A 25124-nucleotide genomic window follows, 5' to 3' on the forward strand; every position below is an offset into this window, starting at 1 on the left:
AGCGGGGGCCGCAGCAGTCAGGGACATTTCCGAAGTGAGCGTCTTCGATGCCTGTGTGCTTCCCAAGTTGTATGTGAAGCTCCATTACTGTGTGAGTTGAGCAATTCACAGCAAAGTCGTCAGGAATCCATCTCATGAGGGCCACAGCACCGAACACCCCCACCCTGATTTAGACCCGTGGGTGCTGCCCCACGACCCTCACCAAAGCCCATGTAAGCAGCTGAGTCCTTCAAGACGGCAGACAGACCAGTCTCCAATAAAAATAAAATGGAAATTGTACTTAATATTGAATGTTGAGTGTATCTGTGCCAGATAGGGTGGGGATTCTGTACGTTAGACCAAGTGTGAATTGACACACAGTATTTTCATGGGGAAGAAAGCTGATTGATGTAAATGACACCTTAATTCTTTACAGTCATTCTTGGCCTCAAAATTTGCATAGCTGTGTGAAATGAAGGGGGGTTAGGCATCTATTTAAAAAAGTAGAAGAATTGGGAATGAAAAAGTTAGAGAAGGCACAGAAATCATAAACCTGGTGTTACTCCAGCACCTCTGCAGTGGCCATCCCTCTGCTCTTAGGTGGCTGTGGCGCCCACTTCTGACTTGCGCTCAGTACTCCAGGCTTGATTTTCTTCCTTCCTCAGTCACAGGAAGCACTGCTGGTGGGCACCACGCGGTGGGAACTAGCTAAGCATCCCCTACCAGGGAGGTGATAAAGAGGTCACCAGGGCGCAGCAAGGCACTGAAGGATGATGGCTCGTAGCTGGCATAGTTGGAGAAGGGGTGTTGAACTTTACCATCTTGCCTCTTCCGTTTCCCGGTGCGGCCTGTGCTCAGTCACCACTGCTGAGGGGAGGCGAAGTCTAGACTCCAGAGAATTACACAAGACCACTCCCTTTATGAGATCACCTCTACAAGATGGCTTCTGACACCCAGGAGATAAAACTCCAATTGCCCTGGACCAGGTAGCACCATTGGGCCATACTTGGGAGAAAAATGGGATCCTCTGCTCCTGGTTCCAGATGGCCTGTGATTCTAACCCCTCCTCCACTGCTGTGCCTCTTCCTTACCTGAGAAGTTCCTACCCTCACTGGTGTCAACTGTCCCTCAGCTAATGTGTCACCCTAGTCCGACATGACCTTCTGGCTGCTGAAAGGGGTCTCTGTGCTTATGAGCACATTCACTGCATGTGGGTATCTACACTAAGCTTTATAGATAGCCAGGGACATACACCCACCTGCCAGAATATATCACTCTGCTAAACAGACATATCCAAATCCTCTCCTGTTCTCATCTGTTCTCTTGGCTCTCTCCACTAAATACATACACTGGCTGTGAATAGGCTTTGAAATTTGTTTGTACCCCTGCAGTATTCTGGGTCCTAAATATGCTTTATCACTGACCCCAAGCCCAGCCATTACAAAATAGCACACAATGTAGGTTATGATCACGGTTCCTATGATCATCCTTAAAGAGATAGAGGCCAGATCTCACTATGTCACCCAGGCTGGCTTGAAACGCCTGGGCTCAGGCCATCCTGTCTCAGCCTTCCAAAGTGCTGGCCACAATTACAAAACAATCTCCGACCATGGGATCAATTGTTATAAATAAGCCCAAGACGGCCTCCAGGTGTTCACTCCTGGACTGTTGATTTCTTTGATTCAGGCTGAGACCCATTAGCCTAAGATCTTTCTGGGGCCAAACTCAAACTTTTACCTACCTAATTATTTTCTTTTTGAGCCTGAGTCTCCCTCAGTCACTAGGCTGGAGTGCAGTGGCACGATCTGGGCTCACTGCAACCTCTGCCTCCCAAGTTCAAGCGGGTCTCCTGCCTCAGCCTCCTGAGTAGCTGGAACTACAGGCATATGACACCATACCCAGCCAATATTTGTATTTTTGGAGACGGGGTTTCACCTTGTTGGCCACGATGGTCTCGATCTCTTGACTTTGTGATATATGCCCACCTCAGCTTCAAAAAGTGCTGAGATTATAGGTGTGAGCCACCATGGCCGACCCTTCTATTTATTTTTTAAATGGCCCAAGCAAGCAGAGATTTAGTCATTTAGAGCCTGCCTGCCTTGCATGCCATCTCCCATCTGCCCCTCCCCCTCAGACCTCATCTGACAGCTATTATTACCCTTTGGTAAGATAGTGCCTTGTGGTTAGAACAACTCAGGCTGCTACAGCCATTCAGAGCTCCCCCACCCAGAGATTCCCATCTGCTCCCACGCCCCTGCTGCTGAGCAGCATCACCTAGACACAGAGGTCTCCACTCCTGGCTCCTCTCCAAGTGTTCCCTGCTCTCCTCCCCTTCTGTATGGTGGCCCCTGAACCTTCAAGCCTCTAGATGGTCTCATGCTATGGGGAACGTCCCTCTCATACAGCCCTGTCCAAGCCCCACTCGGTACAGTTTGCTCTGTGTAACTGCCTCCCATGGTCACCTCTTTTTCTTTCATCAGCTCCCAGATCCCTCAAAATCCTACAGATCTGTATCACAAATATATAAAAAGCTCTAAAACTTGGGCAGGTGCAGTGGCCCATGCCTGTAATCCCAGCACTTTGGGAGGCTGAGGCAGGTGGATCGCCTGAAGTCAGGAGCTTGAGCCCAGGTGGCTAACATAGCAAAACCCTGTATCTACTAAAAATACAAAATGTTAGCTGGCCATGGTGGTGGGCACCTGCAGTCCCAGCCATTAGGGAGGCTGAGGCAGAAGAAGTGCTTGAACTTGGGAAGTGGAGGTTGCCGTGAGCCAATATGGCACCATTGCACTCCAGCCTGGACAAGAGTGAAACTCCATCTCAAAAACAAAAGGCTGTCTATCCTTTGCTATCAGCTAGGACTGGGAGGGGGAGTCTCTCCCCACTCAGCAAGATCACAAATGCCACAGCATCAAGAATACAGAAAATTTAAAATGGAGAGAGAATACAATTGGCCCTGTGATGAATGGATGCCAGACAAATTCAGAGTCTCAGAAAACGCAGAGCACCCCGCAAGGTGGCCAGTAATAGGACTCACCTCATCCAGCCTTTGTCAGGATGAAATAGATGAGCCCGGGGAAATTGTTTAGAGCGTGTCTTGCCTGCAGGAGGCACCATGGAAGCTTTGCTGTTACTTCTCCCCTTGCTTCACCCCCTTTACTTCCCGTGCTGTGCAGTCCCTCCCTGTCCATCCTACCCCCAGGCTGCCCGTTCTCCTTACCCATCCCTCTCCTCAGGTTCCCCCAGCTGCCTGCTTTAATCTACATTCTCCTAGATGATGCCCCGCCATTCTCACCTGCTGCTTATCTTGTGCTTAGACTCTTACGGAGTTACCATTTCACCTCTCAATTTTTTACATCTCTTAACTCTTGTACCTTTTAGATCTGTCTTTACCTATTGTTACAATGTGTCTTTCCCTCCCCCTTCTCTGGTAGCACCCACCCCACCACCCCCAACACACCTTCCCTTCCTCTGTTTCACATTCATTCATTCACTCATTGGGCAATGTGCTTCAGTGCCTTCCAGTTGCCTCTTTCTCATCTGTCCTCTTTACCATTTTTTTCCTATTCTGTCTTCTCTCACAGTCCATTGAGAGTGAGATTTTCCTATTTTTATGGTTATCTTATGAGATTTGTGTTTAAAGCTTTTTAAATATCCTTTATCCTATTGTTTCTTCTTCTCTTCCCTTGTCATATTTTAGAGTGTTTCATTTCTCAGTCCTCTACATGTTTGCGTTAACTCTGTTCCTCTAGAACAGCATCTGTTCCAAGCTCTCTCTCTTCCTGTGTCCTTCCGCCGCCCTGGCTCTCTGCATTACTTGCTTTTAATGGAGTAGAAATCTTTTCCCCTTGTATTTCTCTTGCTCCTCTCTCTTCACACACCCCTCGTCCCCCTCTAGGTGCTTCTTGCTCTTTGCTTTTCCTTTTTACTTCCTCACCATTTCAATTTCTATTTTCCTCTTACTGCTGTATCATAAATGGGACTCCTGACAATCACTCCCCTGTGTCCGCTGGGAGGCGGCACTTTAAGAAGGGTTGGCCGCGGAGCCTCACAGAGGGACCCCCGTCTTATGCTGCAGCGAAGTACCACACACTGGGTGGCTTACAAACAACACATTTATTTCTCACGATTTTGGAGGGGAGAAGTCCAAGATCCAGCTGGCAGCATGGTCAGGTTCTGGTGCAGGCCTTCTTCCAGGTTGCAGCTGCCACCTTCTCCATGTCCCCACATGACGTAAACAGGTCTAGAGAGCTCTCGGGGTCTCTTTTATAAAGGCACTGGTCCCATCATGAGGACTCCACCTGTGACCCTCTTACCTCTCAAGGCCCCCCACCTCCAATCACACTGAGGGGTAGAATTTCAGCACTGGAATTTTGGAGGACACAAACACTCAGGCCACACCACTGTCTTTAGAAGAATCCCAGAATGACTTGTCAGGTTCCTGGGAGATCCGTAACAGTGGGAAAGCGTCACATCCCAGGGAAGGCCACCGGCTGGGAGAGCCATCCTAGACAAGGCCTGCTCCCTTCAAGTGGACCTCTGTGGAGAAGTTGGCTTGGCCCACTCTTTCTCTTCCACTGCTGAGTTAAATGCGACAAGGTAGAAACCCAGAAGCCATGCTGGCGCTGAGAGATGAGCCCCACTCACCAGATTCAAGGTCCCAAGGTAGGCAGACACCGGGCAAGCAGACTCCCATTCCGGGAGTTTGGAACTTAAATAGAGTCATAGAGACACTCAGACCTGATCCAAGTGAGTGCATTCAGTGACATTTCCTAGAGGGTCCTGACACCTTCATCTGCACCTGGGACTGCCCCAGGTTCTAGGCTGCCAGTCACAGTGCACAGGTGCTGCTGAGCTCCTCTAAACCATGAAGGAACAAGTGAGTTGAGGTAGGGATGCCGCCAGCTGTGTGGACCTGGCCCAGGGGAGAGGCCGGGGTGGAGGTCAGCCCGGGAGTCTGCACACCTGCAGCTTGTTTCTACCGCACGCAGATGGGCACAGGTGAAAACCTTTACAAGTGCCACAGACATTGGCCAAGCCTTTAAATTCAGAGCAACCCAGAGAGGAGAAAGGAGAATGGATGTGGGTTCAGGCGTGGAAAATGGAGATCCGATTGCCCGACTTAGCTTTGAAGCGGATCTTCTCTTTCCTGGACGTATTCAGCTTGCTGCAGGTTTCCCAGGTGAACAAGGTAAAGGCCTTCACCTCCCACTGCCCCTCACGCCCGCTACCTCTCTTCACCAGTTTGACTACACTGCAGAATAGCAGGAGGATACACGGAGGGTGTGGGATTTGCATCCTTCACTCTGAGGGCCTCATGTTCTGTTAAACAAGAAGGACAAGCTGACATCCAGGAGCGGCACTGACTGAACAGTCCTTGAGGCTCCCGTTTCAAGCCCTAGGAAATCAGCACTTCTTCCTCTGAACTCACGGGAATACCATGTGCCTGTATTAGTGATAGGTCTCTTGTTCCCGTTTTGTCATCTTCCCTCACTGGGAGGGCTTTGCGAGCTGGAGTCCCGTCTGAGGCAGGATAATTGCTTGAACCTGTGCGGGTCCAGCTCCCAGAACAAATCATAGGAGAGCATCGCCTCTGCTCTCTGATATAACTGACTGCCTGTTTGTCTCTTCCTTTCTCTCCATAGGATTGGAATAGGGTTGCAGAGAGCAATTACCTGTGGAGGTGAGTCATGGAAGGGAAAGGATAAGGAGAGAAGGGGAGAGGAGAGCCTCTGACTGTGAACCCATGCTGTGTGCCGAGGCCTGTGTGTGGCTGTGTTGTGAGAGGCACACAGGAAAGTGAGTGTGATGTCACCGGGGCTCTGAGGAGGTAAACTGAGCATAGCCTGATGGGATTGTGACTCTGTTTCCAGGGCACACTCTCTGCAGAGATGGGACTGCAACAACGTCACCGATCAACACCTGGGCGCACACACATGGAAGCAATTTTTCCTGCACCAGAGAAGGAAGGAGCTTCGGTTGTCATTGGCACAGCCTGATAACTTTGTCTGCAAAATAACTGAGAACACTGGTATGGGGACAGGTGCCCTAGAGGAACATGAGCACCTGGTTTTCAGAAGTCCACTCTGTTGAATTTTTGCTGTGTGAAGTTGTCTGTTCTCATTCAGTGAAGGGAAAGGGAATTAGAATTGAATCAGACTGGGCTGCCGTGATAGGCACGTGACAGCTTCCTGCTTCCTCTCTTGTCCCCACTGTCTCTGCTGAATGAAGAAACTCGAGAGATTTTTTTCACAACATAAAATCAGGTCCTGTTACCCCCTTTTTCCTAAGGCTTTCCATCCCTCCCAGAATAAAAATCAGAAACAAATATTAATGTGAAACTCTTTAAAAAACAGAGGCTTGGCTCAGCACAGTGGCTCATGCCTGTAATCCCAGAACTTTGAGAGGCCAAGGTGGGCAGATTGCTTGAGCCTAGGAGTTCCAGACCAGCCTGGGCAACAAAGTGAGACCCCCATCTCTATACAAAATTTTTAAAAATTTGCCTGGGTGACTGAGCCAGGGCCTGTCTCTAAATAAATACATACAGAGGCTCTACTGCTACAGCCTCAACCTCCTCGGCTCAGGAGGTCCTCCTGCCTCAGCCTCCTGTGTAGCTGGGACTACAGGGGTATACCACCACAACCAGCTTACTTTTATTTATTTATTTATTTTAGTTAGAGTCTTGCTCTATCCTCTAGGCTAGAGTGCAATGGCACCATCTTGGCTCATTCTACCCTCTGTTTCCCGGGTTCAAGCAATTATCTTGCCTCAGCCTCCTGAGTAGCTGGGACTACTGGCGTGCACCACCATGCCCAGCTAATTTTTGTATTTTTGGTAGAGATGGGGTTTCGCCATATTGGCCAGGCTGGTGTTGAACTCCCGACCTCAGTGATCCACCAGTCTTAGCCTCCCAAAATACTGAGATTACAGGCATAAGCCATCATGCCTGCTCATAACTTTTTAATTTGTTGTAGAGATTTAGGACTGACTTTGTTACCCAGACGGGTCTGGAACTCCTGAGCTCAAGCGATTGTCCGGCCTTGGCCTTCCAGGCATGAGCCACTGTGCCTCGCCTAATCCTGATGACACATTTTTAATGATGGAGTCTCATTTTGTCACCAGGCTGGAGTGCAGCAGCATTATCTTGGCTTACTGCAACCTCTGCCTCCTGGGTTCAAGCAACTATTGTGCCTCAGCCTCCCAAGAAGCTGGGATTACAGGCGACTGCCACCATGACAGCTAATTTTTGTATATTTAGTAGAGAAGGGGTTTCACCGTGTTGACCAGGTTGGTCTTGAACTCCTGACCTCAAGTGATCCGCCTGCCTCACCTCCCAAAGTGCTGAGATTACAGGTGTGAGCCAGCGCACCTGGACATCATAACTCTTTTAAAACTCAGAAAAGTTCTTTAAGCTCTAAGAGATATTTGTTTGAGACAGAGTTTGAGTCTTGCTGCCCACACTGGAGTACACTGGTGCAATCTCAGCTCGCTGCAACCTCCACCTCCTGGGTTCAAGCGATTCTCCTGCCTTAGCTTCTCGAGTAGCTGGGATTACAGGCCTGCACCACCACACCAGGCTAATTTTGCATTTTTAGTACAGATGAGGTTTCTCCATGTTGGTCTGGCTGGTCTCTAACACCAGACATCAGGTGATCCCCCCACCCCCCGCCTCTGCCTCCCAAAGTGCTGGGATTACAGGCGTGAGCCACCACACCTGGCCCGATGGAGACATTTTAATATGCATTTTATCTGTGGAAACTGAGGATAAGAAAGAAAAGCCAGTTGGCCAACATCTCCCAAATGGCCAGTCTGCCATGGGAACCTGTGTTTGGGTAACTCTGGAGCCCAATGTCTATCTTCTCCATATTGCTATGCAAACCCTCCTAAGAGGGTACAGAAATATTTACAATTATCTTCACTGGGTTCGGATCATCCCTTATCTGTTGGCCAAGTCTTCTGTGTTTCCTTCTAGCCTTTGAAGCGGGTTTGGCTTATCTCTCAGGAAATAGCTTTACAATGGATGAACAGGAGAAGTCAATCATTTGCAGTGTCTCTCCAAAGAAAGAGCTTTGTGCCTGGGATGTGCAAGAGGTGAGTCTGGCCAATATGTAGCAAAAGAGCTGCATCCTGATGTCCATCCTGTTCCATATATGACACGGAGGTGCCCAGAGGAAAATACTAGGAACAAAAATCAGGTTTTCTATCTTGTAATTTGCGACCTTTTCATTTGGACCAGGGAAACAGAGGACTCACTTTTTTTTTTTTTTTTTTTTTTTTTTTTAGATAGAGTCTCACTTCGCTGCCCAGGCTGGAGTGCAGTGGCTTGATCTCGGCTCACTGCAACCTCCACCTCCTGGGTTCCAGCAATTCTTGTGCCTCAGCCTCCTGAGTAGCTGTGATTACAGGCATACGCCAGCATGCCTGGCTAATTTTTGTATTTTTAGTAGAGACAGGGTTTCACCATGTTGGCCAGGCTGTTCTCCAACTTCTGTCCTCAAGTGATCCGCCAGCCTCAGCCTCCCAAAGTGCTGGGATTACAGGTGTGAGCCACCACGCTCAGCTGAGAATTCTTTTTAACGTGTTTCTATCAGTAAATTTGTACAGGACTTATTTTCTACCAGTAACACGAGTGCATCTGTGGAATAATTGTAGGTTTGTGCATCTCTATGACCTGTTCTATTGCCTCTTTGTCGATGATTGGCATTTGTTACATTGGCTTTTTCAATGTAACAAATGCCTTTCAGAGAAGGTGGTCTCTGTCTCAGATCACCTTCAAGGTGCACAAAGGATCTATCTCAAAAACGGAGTGTGGCTTTGTCTAGTGGCGTAAAGTGCAGTGAGGTTCTTGGGAGACCCACAAAGTTTTTGTTAAAGAGAATTACACTGGCAGAAACACTGCCAGCTTGGATGGAAAGGGGCCAAAACAACACAAAAGGAAAAGAGGCCTTTTGGATTTCAAAACTGTTATAGGCAGGAGGCAGACTACCAAACAATTGAGCTAAAAACTCAGGCCGCCATGTGTAGAAGGTGAAGGATGACTCAGACAGAATCAAGAGCCCAGAGAGTGGAACCAAGAGTCATGAAAATTCTCTCTTGGGCCTTGAGTGCTAATCCACAAACTGCCAGCGTGTTCTCTGTTGGATCTCAGAACATCTTGTAGCAGGGATTCCTATGTTTCCATTTTCACCTTTCTGAATGACAGTGACTATGGTATCCTGTGCTTACCCTACACTTGAACTTTGGGGATGGTGAGGGACAGATAATGTGTATAACTGGTTTGAAGATTTTCACATCAAGGGAAACTGAATCTAAAGAGCCTCATCTATACCTGGACCTAGAAACATGAGCCAGACTCCCCAGTCAAGCTGCACCTGAATTTCTGATCAGAAGAAACTGAGATAACAAAAGCCTGTTTTAAGCCACTAAGCGTTGGGATGCTTGGTTTCATGACCATAGATGTGACTGCACAGGCCACTTGTTATACTGTGAGGAATCAAAATAGTGATGCCATTTGAATGTGGGGGAGTTGTGAATAGAGCACATGAGGAGGGGACTCTGGGAGGGCTTAGAAGTGGTGTGTTGGTATTCACTTGTGATAGTTTAGCAAACTTCCTGCTCTCTTCCTGTGTGATATACTTCACAATTTGTTTAAAAGGCTGAAGAATCATCTAGAAAGACAACTATTCTATCTTGTGTGTAATGTACATGGTTGATGAAGGAATAACAATTTTCATGTTAATACGTTTTGGATTCCACTGTGTCCTAGGCAGAATTCTAAGTATATTTCATGAGTTGTGAAAGGTAATGACAGCCTCATTGAAAGGCATGATAGAAAGTGACTTGCTGAAGGTGCCTTGTTAGTAGAGGTGGTTTGAACCCAGGAAGCCTGATCATTCTTTGTGCCTGTTACATACCAAGTTCTTGTGTCTGAGCATAGTGTTTAGTTCCTGTTTTCATGATCACTCCTCCCAAATATTGAGGTGTGGAGAATTTTCATAGCCTTTGCCCACAAGGAAGAAAATCTCATTTGGAAGAGGCTTCCCAATAAACATGGGCAGAATGAAGGCACAGTGGGCACACGAGTTCCTGGGACACAGAGTGTGTTACTCTCTTTCTCTAGGGCACCATGATCTGGTCAAGCCCAGTCCAGAAGTTCCAAATCTCAAATCTGGTAACCCTCCCTCAGATGCATCTTGTCATCACTGAGGATAAGAGCAAAACGATCAAAGTGTGGAATTGTCAGGACAGGGATTCTCTGGCCACTCTCCCCATGCCAGAGACCTGTTATTGCATGGAAGCCCATCTCACAAAGGATGGCCCATTCCTGATGGTAAGTGATCCCCGATTTTAGAAGGGACCAAAATATCAAATGCCCACTGTCTTGACGGGTATCCATGTCACATTACTGTCCTATCCCTAGTGCTTTTTTTTTTTTTTTTTTTGGAGAAGGAGTCTTGCTCTGTCACCCAGGCTGGAGTGCAACCTCTGCCTGCTGGGTTCAAGCAATTCTTCTGCCTCAGCCTCCTGAAGAGCTGGGACTACAGGCACGTGCCTCCATGACTGACTAATTTTCTGTATTTTTAGTAGAGATGGGGTTTTACCATGCTGGCCAGGCTAGTCTCGAACTCCTGACCTTGTGATTCACCTGCCTCAGCCTCGCAAAGCGTTGGGATTACAGGGGTGAGCCGCCACGCCTGTACTTTCTCTTTTTGTAGTTATTCCTTCTACATACCCTTCAAGTCAATCAGAATTTACCAGTGAATGTTGTTATAAAAACTCCATGCTATCTTGGCCCTTGACCTGCCTCAAGTACATTTCCCCAGCCATTCTTCTAAAAACAAAAAGCCAGGAACTTCCTGAATTATTTTATATGTGCTGTTTCTTTCGAGTATGTTTTTTACAGTCCATGAACTTGGTCAGGGACAGTTGAGGGGGAGAGATGGCTTTTGGGTGACACTGATTAAAAAGTATAGTGTTTATGTGCTAATGAATAACTGTTCTTGAGAAGAATGCTTTGGGGCTTGGAAAGTTTTATTCCATGGGATTATCCCAACAATGTCTCACGCTAGACTGGTCAGAGGTTTGGATCTCCATTCTGTGACTGAAGAAACGGTGGCATGTCTTGCAGCTGACAGTGCTGCCTCCTGTGTGCTTCAGGATTTCACATATCTTCCTACTGATGTGGTGGGATGCTTTGGTTTCAGGTTGGCGATGCTGCAGGTGACATTTACACATTTACACTGCCGGAGTTAAGGAATATTTCTAAAGTTACTGCATTTCAATGTGCTATTGTACTTCTACGCTGCTCTCCTGACAAGAAATGGGTGTTTGCATGTGGGACATACAGTCGTACCTTTCCACAGGTAGGTGCTGTTCTGTATATTTCAGATTCAAGTTGGGAATGTCAAATTAGGAAGCGTGCAGAGAAACTGCAGAGCTCGGTGAGGCCCGGGCACACTACTCCTTCCTCTCTAAGACCACATCCCAAGAGGAATCCATTGTGATAGTCAGGAAGCAATGCTCTTTGAAGCAACGGCATCCAGTTGCCATGGCCAATGTTAACGAAAACTTGATCATGCAGCCCAGATTTGCCAAACAGATGCAGGAGGGTGAGACAGGTATCAAGAAATAGCGATTGCTGGGCATGGTGGCGTGCACCTATAGTCCCCCCTACTCGAAAGGCTGAGGTGGGAGGATCGCTTGAGCCCAGGAGTTCTAGTCTGTAGTGTGCTTTGCTGATAGGGTGCCCACACTAAGTCTGGCATCAATATCTTACCTCGTGGGAGCAGGGGACCACCAGGTTGCATAAGGAGAAGTCAGCTGGCCCAGGTCAGAAACAGAACAGTCAAAACTCCCATGCTGATCAGTATTGGGACTGCACATGTGAATAGCCACTGCACATGTGAATAGCCTGGGCAACATGCTGAGACCTTGCCTCTTAAAAAAATTTTTTTTGTAACAAAAAGATCTTTGACCTTGTTCCCTTTGGCCTTCTTTACTTTACTTTTATCTCTGTTGGCTGGAAAGTAGAGGAGTCCAAAAGCAAGTGACTATGCGTCAGCCCCTGAATGTCACTCTGAGGAGGCCTTTGGCCTTTGAGTAGGCCATTTGCAGGGTGGCACCGGTGGATTGGGCACTAAAGAGGGAGGAGTTCAGAAGGCAGGTAGTAAAAGCCACACAGCCCTTGATTTGTTCCCCAAAAGGGAAAATCTGCTTAGCCAGCCTCAGCACGACCAAGGGTTCAACATGGCAAGATGGTTTTGTAACTCCTTGGCATGCTTCAGGGACATTGCTCTGTGATCGGGACGGGAAGGTTAGGAAGACAGTGAGTTCTTTGTATGTTGGAGTGACAAGCAGTGACTACTCATTGCTCCTGAGAGGTTGAACAAAGCTATGGCCGCAGGATGAGGATTTCTGAGAAGGCTCCTCTGGAGTCACTCCTGTACTGAGAGGCTGTAAGTTCCCTGCCCCTGACCTCGCACGCGATGCTGGCTTTAGGTGTTCCTCGCAGAGGACTTACTGAGACCATCAGAAGGCAGCGCTCCTCTGTCTACCTTTCTCCCACATAAATTGTGCACCACCGCCTGCTGGAACCCAAAGAAGAAAAACAGGATTACACTGATGTCCCATAATCGCCGTGGAAGAAAGACAGAAATTATCACCTTTGATCTCACAACTGAGAGGACTGGAGGCCAAACAGTCGTCCAAGGTAGGCTGTGCCACATTAGAAACAATTGTTTCTCTTCCTCATCACACAGGCATTCATGTGAAGCTATAAATCCATGTAAATGGATCAGTCTGTGTAGAGGGAGCAGGGGATTTCTTTAGCTGGGGGTGAACCCACCCCTGTTTGACTCCAATGCCCATGCTGATCTCTACCCTCACCCTGCCCTCTTGGGGGAACATGTAGAGATTTCCATCATGTTTCAGGGCCTGGGTTCCAATGGTCCTTCCCGCTACACATTTTGCCTCAAGGCCCAAGTGAGTGTTTATTGTCCACAAACTTCTGCTCCTGTGTCCTCGCACCTGTTACCACAGTCAGTGACACATATTTGTGAGGCCACTGGACTCACCTTCATTTTCCTCCCTGGCATGAAGTCTGTAGAAGTGGAGATGATGCTTTTTTATTCAGTGTAAGGATATTGTTCTCATTCAGTGATCTGATCTTCACTTTGGTGTGTGTGTGTGTGTGTGTGTACGCACATGTGTGTCTGCGGTTTACATGAAAACAGCATATGAGATCTCAAGTTTCCAGTTGCCACCTCGTCTGGAGCACCCTACCTGGATAGGAGCCAGTGATGGATATTTGATTGTCTTTCCCAGTGGGCCAGACTTGCTCCTATTCAGCATCACTGGCTTCCTGCTGCAACAATTTCAGGACCACCAGACAGCCATCAGCAACTTCTGGGTGGTATGTATGATTCTCCTCCATGCTTTTTGGTCTGACTTTGACTCCCTGGCCACTAACTCTGGCTATCCTTGGAAGGATCCTCTCTATGTGCTCACCACGTCTGCTGACTCTGTGCACCTCTACATGTGGGAAGAGGGAGGCTGCCCTCCATACCTCAGGAGCTGCTGTCACTTGGACAGTACATGGCGTGATCACATATCACATCGGTAAGCTCTGCTTTGTGCCTTAAAGGTCCCCTGAAAACTTTTTTTTTTTTAGGTGGAATATATCCCTGTCACCTGGCTGGAGTGCAGTGGTGCAATCTCGGCTCACTGCAACCTCTGAGTCCCTTGTTCAAGCGATTCTCCTGCCTTAGCCTCCCGAATAGCTGGGATTACAGGCACACATCATCACACCCAGCTAATATTTGTATTTTTAGTAGAGACAGGGTTTCACCATGTTGGCCATGATCTCCTGACACCATGATCTGACCACCTCGGCCTTCCAAAGTGCTGGGATTTCAGGTGTGAGCCACTCCGCCTGGCCAAAGACTTCCAATTTCTACATCAAAATAAATGAAGGGAGAACAGGGATTTTTTTTTTTTTTTGTAAGATTCTTTGAGGATAGGCATCAATAAACTCGTGTCTGAAAAGAGAATTGCTCATGTTCTTGAAGTCACGGCACTTGCAATAGATGTTAAAGGTCTTCCCAAGGAGGCTTTCAATTTATATTCCCATAAGCAGCAGATGGATTCTATCTTCAGTACCCTGCCTTGCTGAGTTGTACCTTTTGTGAGTCCTTTAGTCACTTGGTTGCTGCTTCAGTGAGCTGCCTTTCCCTCTATTTTGCTGACTTTTGCCCCTGGTTTGTAAAGTGCTTTTCTTGAGATTTTATGTAGTACATGTAGAAGTCTTGTCTCTTAAGACTTTAAAGACTTTTTTTTTTTAGATGTAGTCTCGCTCTGTTGCCCGGGCTGGAGTGCAGTGCAGCTATCTCGGCTCACTGCAAGCTCCGGCTCCCGCGTTCAAGTGATTCTCCAGCTTCAGCCTCCCAAGTAGCTGGACTCCAGGTGCCCACCACCACAGCTGGCTGATTTTTTGTATTTTTAGTGGAGATGGGTTTTCACTGTGTTAGCCAGGATAGCCTCCATCTCCTGACCTTGTGATCCACCTGCCTTGGCCTCATAGTGCTGGGATTACTGGCGTGAGCCACCACCCCAGGCCTACAGACATTTTCTTCCAGATTATTGCTAGTTATTATGATGTTTATAGTGCTTTTCTGGCAAGATCTAAGAAAAGACATATATCCTTTGCACTGCCAATGCCACTAAAAAGAATCTACTGTGAAGGTCTATCTCCAATGATTCAAGTACATTGGCTGTTCATTACAGCGTTTGTGACAGGCAAGAGCTGAAGCTCCCAACGGCCCAAACATGAGACTGTTTACATTAGCGTCGTATATCCACACAAGGAAGTATCATGCAGCTGGTATTAACTTTTTTCAAAGGAGAATGTCTGTGTTCAGATAAGTTATTTCCAGTGTTTTGAGAGAAAAATACTTTAAGTATCTGTAATCACGCCTAGCTGACTTTCACGGTTTTTGCTGTCTGTATCATGTCTAATAAATCTTAGCCTGCAGCAATCGTAAATACTTATTTCCTTTCAGTAATTTCAGATACTTCCCTGGATTTGTTTTCTCTCTTCCATTTGAATGGGTGTGTGGTGATTCCTCATTGTAATATTTACCGTGCCTTTTCCCAATGACATTGAGCAATGTTTTATTTCCCATCTACATATCTTCTTTGATGCATTTCTTCAAATCTTTGGACCTATTTTTTAATTGGATTGTTGATACTGAATTTCTTAATACTGAGTTTTGATAGTGGCTTATATATTTGGTATACAAGTCTTTTATCAGAAAAGGGTTTGCAAATATTTTCTCGCACTCTGGTTTGTCTTTCTATTCTCTTCACAGTGCCTTTCAAAGAGCAAGTGTTAACTTTGAAATACAATTTTTCTTCTGAAATGACAGGGCTTGGGGGATTGTATCTATGAAATCTTTGCCTAACCCAAGATCACAGAGATGTTCTACGATTTCCTCTAAAAGTTTTATAGTTTCGGTTGTCACATTTATGTCTCTGATGCATTTTGAATTAAATTTTATAAGGTAAAGAGAAAGATCAAGGTGTATTTTTTGCATGTGAATATTCAATGATTTGGCACCATTAGTTGAAAAAACTCTTCTTCCTCCGTTGAATCACCTGTGTACCCTTGTCCAAAATCAACCATATTTACATGGGTTAATTTTCAGACTTTCTCTTCTGTTCCAGTCACACAGATGATTGGACGACACACAAGCTACAGTCACCATGTGTATCTTTTATCAGATAACACACTACATTGATAACGTAACTTTATAGACACTTTCCAATCAGATAATGTGAGTCCTCTAATTTGTTTTTTGCAAAGTTATTCAGGCTATTCTGATTCCCTTGTTTTCCAAGTGAATTTTAGAATTGGTTTGTAAATTGTTATAAACATTCTGCTGAGGTTTATATTGGAATTTGTTTGGATCTAGAGAGTAATTAGAAGGAAATCGGCATCTTTACTATTTTGGCTCTTTAAATACATAAACCTGAATGTCTCTTACTGTTTCTAGGCCATCTTTAATTTACTTTATCAGTGTTTTTGCAGTTTTTTAGGATAAAGGTCTTGCACATATTTGTGAAATTTAGACTTAAATATTTCATGTTGGTGCTATTATAAAAAGTACTGTCTTATTTCAATTTCCATTTTTCATTATAGTATATAGAAATATGACTGACTTTTGTATATTGACCTTGTATCCTGCAACCTTGCTAAACACATTTATTCTAATAGCTTTTATTCATAGATTGGTAGATAGATCCTTTGTGCTTTCTCTCTGTAGACAATCACGTCATCTGTCAATAAACAGTTTTCTTTCTTTACTTTCTTTTTTTTTTTTTGGATATGAGGCCTTGCTCTGTCACCCAGGTTGGAGTACAGTGGCACTATCTCAGCTCACTGCAACGTCTGCCTCCTAGGGTCAAGCAATTCTCTGCCTCAGCTTCCCTAGTAGCACACACCGCCATGCCCCGCTAATTTTTTTGTATTTTTAGTAGAGATGGGATTTCACCATCTTGGCCAGGCTGGTCGTGAACTCCTAACCTCATGATCCACCCACCTTGGCCTCCCAAAGCGCTGGTATTACAGATGTGAGCCACCACATACAGCCTTTTTCTTTTCAAATTTATGCCTTGTTGTTCTTCCCTTATTGCATTGGCTATAACCTCCTGTGGGGCATTGGAATGGAGAGCCAATATCCTTGCATTGGATGAAAAGTGTTTGGTCTTTCACCATTATTATTATATTCACTGTATGTTTTTGTAGATTTTCCTTACTGTATTGAGGATGTTCTCTTCTAGTCCTAGATGTCTGAGAGGTTTTTCAAAAAAAATGAATAGATGTTGAATTTTCTCAAAGGCATTTTCTGCATAAATTGATATGAGCATGTGGTTTTTCTTTTTTAGATTCTTAGTAAGGTGAATTATATTGATTTTCTTTTTTGTTAGTGGTCAGGACAGAGTATCTTATTAATCTTTAACAAATAAGTATATATTCATGGGGTACAATGTGATGTCTTCATAGATGTATATATTGTAGAATGATTAAATCAAACTAATGTATCAATCGCTTCACATCCTTACTTTTGTGGTAAAAATACTTAAAATCTACTCTCAGCGAATTTGTAAATATGAGACGCTGTTAGGAACCACAGTCACCATGCCGTGCTGCAGATCTCTGAAACTGATTCCTCCTGCCTAACGGAAACGCTGGGCCCTTTGACCAACACCTCCTTGTTCCCTGTCCCTCCTGGCCTCTGTTAACCACCATTCTACTCTCTGCTTCTGTGAGTTCGATTTTTTTTTTTTCTTGTTTGAAGATGTCACACATAAGTGAGATGATGCAGTATTTGTCTTTCTGTGCTTGGCTTAGTTCACTGAACATAGTGACCTCCAGCTTCATCCATGCTGTTGCACATGACAACATTCCCTTCTTTTCTAAGGCTAAATGGTATTCGTGTGTGTGTGTGTGTGTGTGTGTGTGTGTGTGTGTGTGTCTGTGTGTGGGGGTTCTCTTTGTGTGGGGGTCTCTGTGTGTGGGCATCTCCATGTGGGTGGGTGTGGGTGTGTCTGTGGGTGTCTGTGTGTGTGACTGTTTCTGTGTGTGGCTATCTCTTTGTGTGTCTCTGTGTGTGGATGTGTGTCTGTGTGTGTGAGATTTTTGTGTAATTTTGGTGTTAGAATAATGCCTCATAAGATGAGAGGGAAGTGAAAGATTGTGTAGGATGGGTGTTATTTCTGCCGTAAATGTTTAGTAAACTTCTTCAGTAGAACAATCTGGGCCTGGAAATGACTTTTTTTGAAATGTTTTTGAGCTATAAATGCCTTAATAGTTATAGTACAACTCAGATTCTCTATTTTATGTGGGTGAGTTTTTATGGTTTGAATTTGCAGCAAACAGTCATCTAACTTGTCAAATGTGTGTCAATTTGTTCTTTCAATCCTCTTAATGCCTGTAAAATTTGTAACATGAACTCCTTAATTCATAATATTGGTAGTTTGTGTCATTTTGTGTTTTTTGTTTTTGTTTTGTCTTTTTTTTTTTTGGTAAGCCTTACTAGGAGCTTATTCATTTTAATTGTCTTTTCAGAGAAACAGCTTTTGTTTCCCTTTTATCATTTTTTATAGCCCCTATTTTCCCATTCTCAATTTATCTATGTCAGCTTTTAAATTTTATTTTCTTGCTTCTGGTTATGTTTATTTTGCTATTCTGGTTACTTTTATTTTGCTAATGTTTCTAGTTTTTGTTTGGTTTTCTTGTTTGTTTTTTAAGAGACACAGTCTCAATCTGTCAGGCTGGAGTCAATGGGGTGTTAGCTCACTGCAACCTCTGCCTTCTGGTCTCCAGTGATCCTTCCACCTCAGCCTCCAGAGTAGCTTGGATTACAGGGGCACACCACCATGCCAGGCTATTTCATTTTTTGTAATTTTTTTTGAGAGAGAGATAGGGTTTTGCCAGTTTGCTCAGGCTGGTCTTGAATTCCTGGGCTCAAGCAATCTGCCTATGTCAGCCTTTCAAATTTCCGGGTTTACAGGCATGAGTTACTGTCCCTGACTTTTTCTAGTTTCTTAAGGTAGATGCTTAGATTATTGATTTCTGACCTCTCTTTTAAAAATGTAAGCATTTGGTGTTCTAAATTCTCCACTAAACACTGCTTTAGCGGCAAGCCTCAGATTTTGATTTTCATTTTCATTCGGTTCCATATACTTTATTTCCCTTTTCCTCTTTGAACCATGGACTATTTTAAAGCCAGGATTAGAGATTTTATTGTAATCTTTTGGTCGTCAATTTCTAGTTTAAAGCAATTACGGCCAGAGAGCATACTCCAAATTTTCTTCATTCTTTTACATTTGTTAAAATTTGTTTTGTGACCCAGAATATGCTCTATGTTGGTGAATGTTCCATGCGAGCTTGAAAAGAATGTGTATTCTTCTCTTGTTGGGCACAGGGTTTTATAAATGGCAATAGGTCACCTTGGTTGATCTTCTTGAGTTCTTCTTTATTCTTTCTGATTTTCAGTCTAGTGATTCTGTCCATTGTGAGACTGTTGAATTTCCTATTGTGGATTCTTTCTTCTCTTCATTTGGTTAGTTTTTACTTCACGTATTTTGCAGCTCTGTAACTTGCTACCTCCACAGTTAGGATTAATGTATCTTCTAGGTTAATTCGTCCTCCTGTTTTTGTGTAATGTCTCTCCTTGTCCCTGGTAATCCTCTTTGCTCTGAGGTCTACTTTATCTAATACTAATTTAGCCATTCCTGCTTTCTTTTGGTTAATACTTGCATGTTATATTTTCCATTTGTTTACTTTTAACCTACATATATTATTATATTTGAAGTGAGTTTCTTTTAGGAAGAACCTCTTTGGGTCATGCTTTTTATCTATTATGCCAATCTTTTTTGTAAACTTAAAAACAAAAGTTTAATTGACACAGAAAACTTGTATATATTTATGGGGGACAAGATGATGATTTGTTGAATGTAAACACTGAAATGATCAAATCAGGTTAATTAACTTATCCATCACTTCAAATATGTATCATTATTTTCAGGGAAAACATTTAAAATCTCTTCAGGCTATTCTGAAATGTGTAATATGTTATTATAACATAAAGGCACCATGCTCAACAGAATTTCTTCCTCCTGATAAACCAAAACGTTGCACCCTTTGACCAACACCTCTCTGTTCCCTGCTAGCCCCCTGCTCTGACTCTGCCCAGCCTCTGGCAAACACCGTTCTATCTTCTACATCCATGAGTCTAACTTACTTAGATTCCATATATAAGTGAGATCATCGGGTATGGTGCCTCACACCTGTAATTCACCACTCTGAGAGGCCAAGGTTGGGGGATTGCTTGAGCCCAGGAGTTCGAGGTTACATTGAGCTGTCCATGTTTGCCCATTTTTTAATGGGTTTGTTTTTTACTTTCTGAGTTAAGTTCCCTAGAGATTCTGAATATTAGACCCTTATCAGATGCTCAATTTGTGAATATTTTGTCCCATTCTATAGGTTGCCTGTTGACTCTGTTGATAGTTTCTTTGGCTGTGCAGAATCTTTTTGTTTTGTTTTGTTTTTTTAGATGGAGTCTCACTTTGTTACACAGGCTGGATTATAGTGGCACAATCTTGGCTCTCTTCCACCTCTGTCTCCTGGGTTCAAGTGATTCTCCTGCCTCAGCCTCCTGAGTAGCTGGAATTACAGCCATGCATCACCACGCCCAGCTAATTGTATTTTTAGTAAAGACAGGGTTTCACCATGTTGGCCAGGCTGGTCTTGAACTCCTGATTTCAAGTGATTTGTCCACCTCAGCCTTCCAAAGTGTTGGGATTACAGGTGTGAATCACCGTGTCCAACCTGTGCAGAAGCTCTTTTGTTTAATTAGGTCCTATTTGTCAATTTTTGTTTTTGTTGCAATTGCCTTTGAGGACCACATAAATTCTTTCCCCAAACCAACACTGATGTCTAGAATAGTGTTTCCTGGTTTTCTTCTAGGACTCCTATAGTTTTGGGTCTTACAGCTAAGGCGAGTTGATTTTTAGGCATGGTGAGAGGTAGGGGTCCACTTTCATTCTTCTACATATGGCTAGCCAGCTATCCCAGTGCCATTTATTGAATAGGGAGTCTTTACCCCATTATTTATTCTTGTCAACTTTTGTTGAAGATCAGTTGGCCGTGGGTGTGTGGCTTCCTTTCTGGTTTCTCTTTTCTGTTCCTTGGGTCTCTATTCTGTTTTTGTACCAATACCACGCTAATTTGGTTATTATAGCTTTAAAATATAGGTTGAAGTCAGATAATGTGATGCCACTGGCTTTGTTCTTTTTCCACCAGATTGCTTTGGCTATTCAGGCTCTTTCCTGACTCCATATAAGTTTTAGAATATGTTTTTCTAGTTCTGTGAAAAATGGCATTGGTAGTGTTATAACACTGAATCTGTTGATTGCTTCGGGCAGTGTGGCCATTTTAATCATATTGCTCCTTCTCATCCATGAGCATGAAATGTTTTTCCCTTTTTTTTTTAATGCCGAGATTCCTTTTGTGTTTTTATTTTTTTGAGACAGAATCTTGCTCTGTTGCCCAGGCTAGAGTGCAGTGGCACAATCTCGGCTCACTACAAAGTCCACCTCCCGGGTTCAAGTGATCTTGCCTCTGCCTCCCAAGTAGCTGGGACTACAGGCACGTGCCACCACACCTGGCCAATTATTTTAGTTTTAGTAGAGATGGAGTTTTGCCATATTGGCCAGGCTTGTCTCAAACTCCTGACCTCAAGTGATCTGCCCACTTTGGCCTCCCAAAGTGCTGGGAATACAGGCATGAGCCATGGTGTCCAACCTATGATTGCTTCTAGCAGTGTTTTATAGTTCTCCTTGTAGAGATCTTTCAACTCCTTGGTTTCATGTATTCCTAGGTAATTTATTTTGGGGGACGCTATTGTAAATGAGGTTCTATTCTTAATTTGGCTCTCAGATTAAACCTTATCAATATATGAAAATGCTACTGATTTTTGTTTGTTAATTTTTGTATCCTGATGTCCTGAAAACTTACTGAAGTTGTTTTCAGTTCCCAGATCATTTGGGCAGTCTTTAAGGGTTTCTTTGTATAGAATCATTGTCATGGAGCATAGTGGCTCATGCTTATATTCCCAGTGCTTTGGGAGGCTAAGGCAAGAAGATCACTTGAGCCTAGGAGTTCAAGACCAGTCTGGGCAACATTCAGAGACCCTGTCTCTACAAAGCAAACAACAACAACAAAATAAAAATAAAAAATACTACCCAGGTATGGTGGTGTGCATCTGTGGTCTCAGCTACATAAGAAGCTCAGGTATGAGGATCACTTGAGCCCAGAGGTTGAGGCTGCAATAGGCCATGATTGTGCCACTGCATTCCAGAGTGAGTGACACAACAAGACCCACTTTGGGGGAATTACAAAATACATTTTATATATATTCAATCATATTGTCATATTGTCCACAGAGATAGTTTTACTTCCTCTTTTCCTATTTGGATGCCCTTTATTTCCTTCTCTCGGCTGATTGCTCTAGCTAGGACTTCCAGTACTATGTTGACTAGGAGTGGTGAGAGTAGGCATCCTTGTCTTCTGCCAGCTCTCAAAGGGAATGCTTCCAGTGTTTGCTCATTATGACATTGCCTATGGATTTGTCATTGATGGCTCTTATTTTGAGGTATGTTCCATCGATGCCTAGTCTCTTGAGGGTTTTTGTCACAAAGGGATGTTGGATTTTAATGAAAGATTTTTCTGTGTCTATTGAGATGATCATACGGTTTTTTGCTTTTCATTATGTTTATGTGGGGAATCATATTTATTGACTTGCGTGTGTCGAGCCAACTTTGCTCCCAGGAATGAAGCCTACCTGATCATGGTGAATTAACTTTTTGATTTGCTGTTGGATTCAGTTTCCTATTATTTTTGAAGATTTTTGCATCTGTGTTCATCAGGGATATTGGCCTGCAGTTTTCCTTTTTCATTGCCAATACCATTTATTGAAGAGACTGTCCTTTCTCCATTGGGTGTTCTTGGTACCTTTTTTTTTTTTAACAAATTTCAATTGACCTTAAATGTGAGGGTTTATTTCTGGGCTTTGTGTCCCATTCCACTGGACAATGTATCTTTATTTATGTCAATACAATGCTGTTTTTTTTGTTTGTTTTGGTTTGTCTGTGGGGATAAAAATACAAGAACCATGATGTTTTGATTACTATAGTTTTGTGATGTATTTTAAAATCTGGTAATGTGATGCCTCTAAAAAAATGTGGTCATATTCTTCTTGCTCAAGATGGCTTTGGCTATCTGGGGTCTTTCTACACTCTGTGTGCTTTTTTGTTTTTTGTTTATAACATTCTGCTGCTGAACAGAGATACTCTGTTTTAATTGGTGTATTAGCTTCTTTTCTTTTAGCTTTTGAAAAATGTGTGCCTCTTCCTTCTGGCTTCCATGATGTCTGATGAGAAATCCATTGTCATTCAAATCTTTGTATCTCTCTAGATAATGTGTCAATTTGTTCTGGCCGACTACAACTACAAGTTATTTCTGTGTTTTTAATTCTCAGAAACTCGATTAGCATATGCCTGGTGTGAAATTATTTCTTTGAGTTTAACGTGTTTGGATTTGATTAACTTTTTGATTCTATAGGTTTACAAATCTGGGGACATTTTCAGCATCTCTGCATCTGGAGTGTCAGTGGCATGATCTTGGCTCACTGCAATCTCCACCTCCTGGGTTCAAGTGAATCTCTTGCCTCAGCCTCCCAAGTAGTGGGACTATAGGCATGCACCACCAGGCTCAGCTAATCTCTGTATTTTTAGTAGAGACGGGGTTTTGCCATGTTGCCCACGGTGGTCTCCAACTCCTGACCTCAGGTAATCCAGGAACCGGGAGGGGTCCAGGACTCCCAATGTGCTGGGATTAGAGGTGTAAACCACCACACCTGGCCTAGGGTATCATTTCTACTTACCTCAGGGCACTGGGGCAGATGGTCAAGAAGACTCCAACCTAGTGTCTTCAGGGCCTGGTGGGGAGGGGAAGAAATGACACCTTTACTTGAGTTAGTACAAGATAGGGTTGTTCAAAGGGTACCAACCCTACAGTTTCTGGACTTCTGGTGGAGGGGGTAAAAGTATCACTTCACCAGGCATGGTGGCACATGCCTGTAGTCCCAGCTACTCGGGAGGTTGATGGTAGAGAATCCCTTGAGTTCTGGAGATCTGCGCTGTAGTGTGCTATTCCAATAAGGTGTCCACACTTAGTTCATCATCAATATGGTAACCTCCTTGGAGCCGGGACCTCCATGTTGCCTAAGGAGGGGTGAACTGGCTCGGGTGGGAAATGGAGCAGGTCAAAACTGTCATGCTGATCAGTAGTGGGATCATGCCTGTGAACAGCCACTGCACTCCAGCCTGGGCAATATAGTGAGACTTTGCTTCTCCAGCCTGCACTCCAGCCTGGGCAATATAGTGAGACTTTAAAAAAAAAGTGTCAGTTCATTAATACAGAATGAGAATCAGCAACAGAACTATGTCCCCACCATGTCCTCATCACACAGTGGGTGGGTAAGCATGGTTTCCTTTGTGATATTCAACTGGAGTAGAGCAGATATACTCAAAAGACAGCAGAATTCTATTTTACAATAAAATCCCAGAGCTGGGCACAATGGCCTTCCAGCTGTAATCCCAGCACTTTGGAAGGCTGAGGCAGGCAGACTGCTTGAGTTCAGGAGTTTGAGACCAGCCTGGGCAACATGCTGAGACCCCATCTTGACAAGAAAATATTTTTTAAAATTAGCTGGTCATGGTGGCGTGCACCTGTAGTCCCAACTACTTGGGGGTCTGATTTGAAAGAATGATTTGAACCCAGAAGATGGAGGTTGCAATGAATTGACTTGGTGCCACTGCATTCTAGCCTGGGTGACACAGCGAGGCCATGTTTTCTTTTTTTTTTTTAAATCCTCTAAGTCATCATTAACCAGATAATCTATCAAATCCGATACTTCTGGCAATAATATTTGAGAGAAGCTTGCGATTGCTATTCCTGCAAATAATAATCAGTGTAACTTTCCCTGCTTTGCGTAGTTATTCAAAACCAAATCTAAGAGCACAAAGGAACAATTAATTTGGAAAGAATATTGATATCTTAGTCAAGTTCTAACTCAGTATCAACAATGGATGCACCTGCTTTCTCTTTTGTTCTACTGATGATATTATTTTTCCATTGGCAGGTTTATCTCCTGTGTGAAGTGTGACAATGCAAGCATAGTACTTAAGGCGACAAATATAAGTGAATCCAGCATTCTGGTGATGTATTCTCTGAATATGTAATACGGAAACTAACAAAATTGACTTTGCATCATCTCCTGTAATATAGTAAAGAGAATTCTGTTTGCAAGCCCGGAATGATTATTTTAGTGAAATTTAGATGTTGTGGCCTGAAGTGGTGGCACATGCCTGTAGTCCCTGCTACTTGGGAGGCTGAGGTGGGAGGATCCCTGAGCCCAGGAGTTTGAGGCTGCAGGGAACTGTGACTGGGCCATTGCACTCCAGCCCGGGCAACAGAGTGAGACCCTGTCTCAGAACAAAATGATTATTAAAGAAGAATAAAA

At 44.1% G+C, this 25124-nt stretch overlaps 1 protein-coding gene across 1 annotated transcript; it reads left to right on the forward strand.

Moving 5' to 3' along the window:
* The first annotated feature begins 5046 nt into the window (after window positions 1-5046).
* Window positions 5047-25124, forward strand: LOC144576390 (F-box/WD repeat-containing protein 12-like). Its single transcript, XM_035275364.3, has 10 exons — window positions 5047-5170; window positions 5625-5662; window positions 5853-6010; window positions 7952-8070; window positions 10100-10309; window positions 11184-11342; window positions 12478-12688; window positions 13212-13390; window positions 13466-13596; window positions 24744-25124. The coding sequence occupies exons 1-10, from the start codon at window positions 5060-5062 to the stop codon at window positions 24841-24843; spliced, it is 1416 nt and encodes a 471-aa protein (XP_035131255.1). The 5' UTR covers window positions 5047-5059; the 3' UTR covers window positions 24844-25124.

This window comes from Callithrix jacchus, chromosome 15, assembly GCF_049354715.1.
Source record: "Callithrix jacchus isolate 240 chromosome 15, calJac240_pri, whole genome shotgun sequence".
NCBI lineage: Eukaryota > Metazoa > Chordata > Mammalia > Primates > Cebidae > Callithrix > Callithrix jacchus.